Raw genomic sequence first — 4492 nt, forward strand, 5'->3', positions numbered from 1 at the left:
TTGAAATCGTGCTCGAAAGGCGATGCACGAGCAGTGAATGTGCGGCTGTGGTAGAGCGTCTGTCAGACGTTTTTCCTGTAGAATAGAGAATGTGGTTTAAAATCCTAAACCAGTAATTTTCTTTTTCCCTGCGCTTATTTCAATTGCTTGCATATTTCAGTTGGACTTGTTTAACTTTTCTAGTTTACTGTTTAACCGTACTGTACAAGGATTCATTAGTGCCATGTATGTTATTTAATTGTGCACTAAGTGCCATTTTATAACACATTGGTAATATTTTCAAAAGCCATTAGTTCCAACTATATTTAGTCTTTAACATGTTAAAGATTATCCTTTATCAAACGTTTATACAGTTGTGTTTCAAACTTGGTTCCGTCTCTCAAACAAAATAGCGTCCTACAAATGTAGATAACTATGTTTCAACCTTTTTAATGTTCCCGGCAAAAATTTCGAATAATCAACTAATCAATAAAAAAACCTGCATCGAAAGCAATTAATAGAGTAAAGGCTAATAATTAATTCTCTAATAATAATAATGGCTAATAATTGCCACCATCGGATGGACCACAGCGGCCGTAGTTTGGAGACCCCTCGTATAGACGACAGCGAACTGCAACTCCATTCCATACGATGCGCCAACAGAAAACCAAGAGATGAGAAAGCGACGTTGTGAACGACTTTGCAGAGGTCGAACATAAATTTCGCGTGACAAGTAGCCAACGTAGAAGACAGGTGATCTTCTGCGGCGAGAGCGGTGATGCTTACAGTCCCGCCCCACGCAGCGCGAACTGAAGACACGGTTAAACTGTAAAGTCCAAATCTTTGACAAGCACGGGAATGCGTCACTTAGGGATCCTACAAAATGCGTTCACGTATGTGCATAGGCTCCCTTGTGTCACTCGATACACCCAGGACTCTGGCAAGCGGCTGCCACAGACTCGTGTGTGGGTGTAGCCTATACACTGCACAGCCTATACTGCCTCTGGCAGTATAGGCTGTGCATCCGCCAAAAGAATACATATTACGAGAGTGCGCTAGCGGGTCGCCAGAAAACTGCCTGTACCGAGTGCTTTTAATGAAGCAAGAAGCAACATTCTAAGCTGCGATAGACGTAGCAAAATCTGATTAGCTCAAGCAGGCTGCCTTAATTGTCTCAGCCCTATCTCAAACGGGATTGCATGGGATAGAAATTGTTGGCATGTGCTTTCGTGTTTACAGTCAGGGCTTGCAACTGTACACCATAGACCGTTTGAAATTAACGCTTTCGATTAGAATACGGTGTATGACATTCAGGTCAACGCCGGCACTTTATTAACGTACGTATCTTATACAGAGACCAACTGAAGAGCATATTATAGGCCATCGTAGCTATAGCGGGCTTCGCGATGAAGCGCCTCGCTCAGCTGTCCCTGAAGAGCATTTCCACGAGTTCCTTGTAGGGCACGCGGTCGTCGTCTTCGCCGCCGCACCCCAGCTCGCCCAGGACCTGGTCGACTTCCTCGACGGTCAGCTTCTCCCCGATGCTTGTCAGCAGCCAGCGCACGTCGCGGACGCTCACCAGGCCGGTGCCTGCGTTGCGAAAAAGGCACTCGCGTGACGACGCTACATGTATAGCTGGACACAGTGCGACCACTGAATGCCGGAGACTGCGTACAACAGCGCACATTTGCCCGCAGTTACATGTAAGAGGGCGAAACCAAAGGATAAATAAAGGTTTAAATCTCCAAAAAGTGATGGCCAGCATGATTTCTGCCTCTTCCCTGGACGCAAATCGAGAAATTTCGCTATAACCATTGGTTATAACTCTATTGAAGCACAGGAAAATAAGCGAGCTAAGAGTTAATAGCTACCTCTGGCGTGACTAGATGCGGCTTATTATACAGCTGCCAACAAACAGCCTGCGGCGCTACATATTAGCATAACTGGTATCTGCATACGGCTACGCGCCAGTATCACCGCAGTGCGTAGTTATTCGCTATACACTCTTAAGCAAAATTACACCCTTTGGGTCGTATCTTGCCACACAACAATAATCGTCATCTGTCTTTCTTTAACTTCCTTTCTTTAACGCAGCGAGACCGGTACTTCCGGGTCACAAAAGGCATGCGCGTTAGCAATATGACAGCATTCTCGACAGGAAAGGAGAGAGCGCAGGGTTTTCAAGAAAGGAAACGCAAGAGAGACAGATGACGATTATCGTGTGGCAAGATACGACCCAAAGGTTGTACATTTGTTTAAGAGTGCACTTGCAAACTGGCACCGGCCAATGAACAGCTTATACAGCTGGCTTTCCAGTAAGCGAACGATAGGCACCGAAACCACTATCGCTGTTCGTGGTGCTGACTACCGTGTCAACTCCCACAAAAGTCATCTGCCGCAATTAGATTGGCTCCGCGTATGGGTGCGCTAACATTCTAAAGCTCAAGTACAAATCTAAGAGCTCAGTGAATCGCGTAATGGGAATAAAACTGAGACAGTAAAAACAAGTTTTAAAAACGGGGGTTTCACGTGCTGAAACCACAATCTGATTATGAAGCACGCCGTAAAGGGAGTCTCTGGATTGATGTTGGCCACCCGGGGTTCTTTAACGTGCACCTAAATCAAAGCGGGCGTCTAACACCAGCGTTCTCGCATTTCACCCTAATCGAAACACGGCCGTCGCGGTCTCCGGTGTCGAAACTGCGAGTCTATAAACGCCGCTTGAAAACCGAGGTTTCTTAATACGACTTCAAGTTCTCGAATATTTATTATGCACGTGCCTTAAGCAAATGCATATTTTTTTGTGCAGCAGCGGTGCCTCGTGCGTCGGTATTGCACATTATCCCGTGAACCTGCACAGCAATTATCGTAAACCCGTATAATCTGCCATAATCGCACATAACTTTCCAATGTTGGCTGTAATTAGGGCACCCATAGGGGAAAGGCTGCGCAAATTATGTCTGCCGATTAGTTATGACCGTTGCTGTGCGGTCCTGCAAGAAAAAGAAGCATGGGTATCATTGCAGCCGATATGTTATAAGTGACATAAGTTGCTCAATGTAGTATTCAAAGCTAAATGTTCCAGAATATTCGCACGTACAGTTCGTCGGTGTTATCGAATTGGACAGTCCAATTAAATGAACAGTAAACAGCAGCAGTAAGGGCGTTTATGCTGGATTTCTTCCACAATAATATTTCACGTATTTGGCGTGAAAGTGTTATAAATGAAGGAAATGTGACAAAGACCCCTATTTGAATTTCACACTGGAACGTCAGGGCTAGAAGTTGCTGTGAGGTCACAAATTGCGAAGTATTCTTGCATTTCAGCAGTTTAGGCTTCGAGAAAGGTTATCGAAACTTGCCAAATTGTGTCTTGCTATTTTAGGATGCAGTGTAGTCATTTACCAGTGGACACTCAGCTAGATGGTGCAGTCGATGCCAAAATCAATCGACTGCGCAGGAACTTGAAAGCGGTGTCACCTCTACCACAGGTCTTTCGTCTTTGGGCGTTTGCTCACTTACCGAACCTGCTCGCACAGTAGGCGAAATCATAACTTACTCATCCAGACCAACTTTGTGTTCTTTAGCGTCGCTTTGAGATGACGCCAAGCGAAGAGCTAACTTGGTTTTGATTATTAGTACGTTAACTTGATGCGTAGTTGACAGAAAAGGGGTAAGCTTAACTAACCTTAACCGCTCCTAATCCCGAGATATTCTTCACGTGCACTTATTCACCAAAGGAGAGAAGCAGTTCGACATACCACTGGGGTCGAGTATCTCAAGCGCCCTGCGCGTCTCCGCTTCCTGCGCGCTGCTGCGTTCCGGCAGCCGCAGGTGTCCGAACTCGAGCTTGGCCAGCACCGACAGGAAGCCCATGTAGTCGACGGTCGTGCGGCCTGCGCACGCCTCGAGCTCCTCGCGCACTTCCTCCATCTCGGCCTCGGTCACGGCGAGGCCGAGCGCCCGCACCGCCGTCTTCAGCTCGTCGAAGCTCAGCTCCAGGTCACAGTCGCGGTCGAGCAAGACGAACACCTCGCGCAGCTCGGCGTCGTCGTTGTAGCCCGAGTCCACGGTCGACAAATCCTCCAGTTCTCCCATCGCGCGTGGCGCAGTTGAGCACAGCCTACAGCAACCAAGAGCAGAGCGAAGGAATATGCCAAGGCTAATATGCCGCCTGTCGACGCAAACGGGACAAAGCCCGCCTCCTGGTGCATAGTTGTTTTGTGCTACTGATCACGTGGTCCCACGCACAAGCACGCGCTTTCGTGTCTGAGGGACGACGTGACATGCACTTTCTCAGGACGGTGTAGATAGGACTGCGTGCACTCTACGTCACGGCATCCAAAAGATAGAACAATGCGATAAATTTACGTAGCATGGAAATGTACGTTCGTTGTTCATAATTTTACTCGCATTAGCGGCGCTAGCGCGCAAACAAACATGACAGCAAAATTGCGCGTTTAACCGTGTTTAAAAACCGTGTTTAAAAACCGTGTTTAAAATTAACCGTGTT

The 4492-nt window shown here is 47.2% G+C and overlaps 1 protein-coding gene across 1 annotated transcript; it reads right to left on the bottom strand.

The window, feature by feature from the left end:
- Positions 1–1274: 1274 nt before the first annotated feature.
- On the bottom strand, positions 1275–4180 carry LOC135919374 (calmodulin, striated muscle-like). Its single transcript, XM_065453142.2, has 2 exons — positions 3741–4180; positions 1275–1569 (listed from the first exon to the last, which is right to left on the bottom strand). Exons 1-2 carry the CDS (start codon positions 4075–4077, stop codon positions 1400–1402), a joined length of 507 nt encoding a protein of 168 aa, XP_065309214.2. The 5' UTR covers positions 4078–4180; the 3' UTR covers positions 1275–1399.
- Between the last annotated feature and the right edge of the window lie 312 nt (positions 4181–4492).

Source organism: Dermacentor albipictus, chromosome 1 (assembly GCF_038994185.2).
Source record: "Dermacentor albipictus isolate Rhodes 1998 colony chromosome 1, USDA_Dalb.pri_finalv2, whole genome shotgun sequence".
NCBI classification, from domain to species: domain Eukaryota; kingdom Metazoa; phylum Arthropoda; class Arachnida; order Ixodida; family Ixodidae; genus Dermacentor; species Dermacentor albipictus.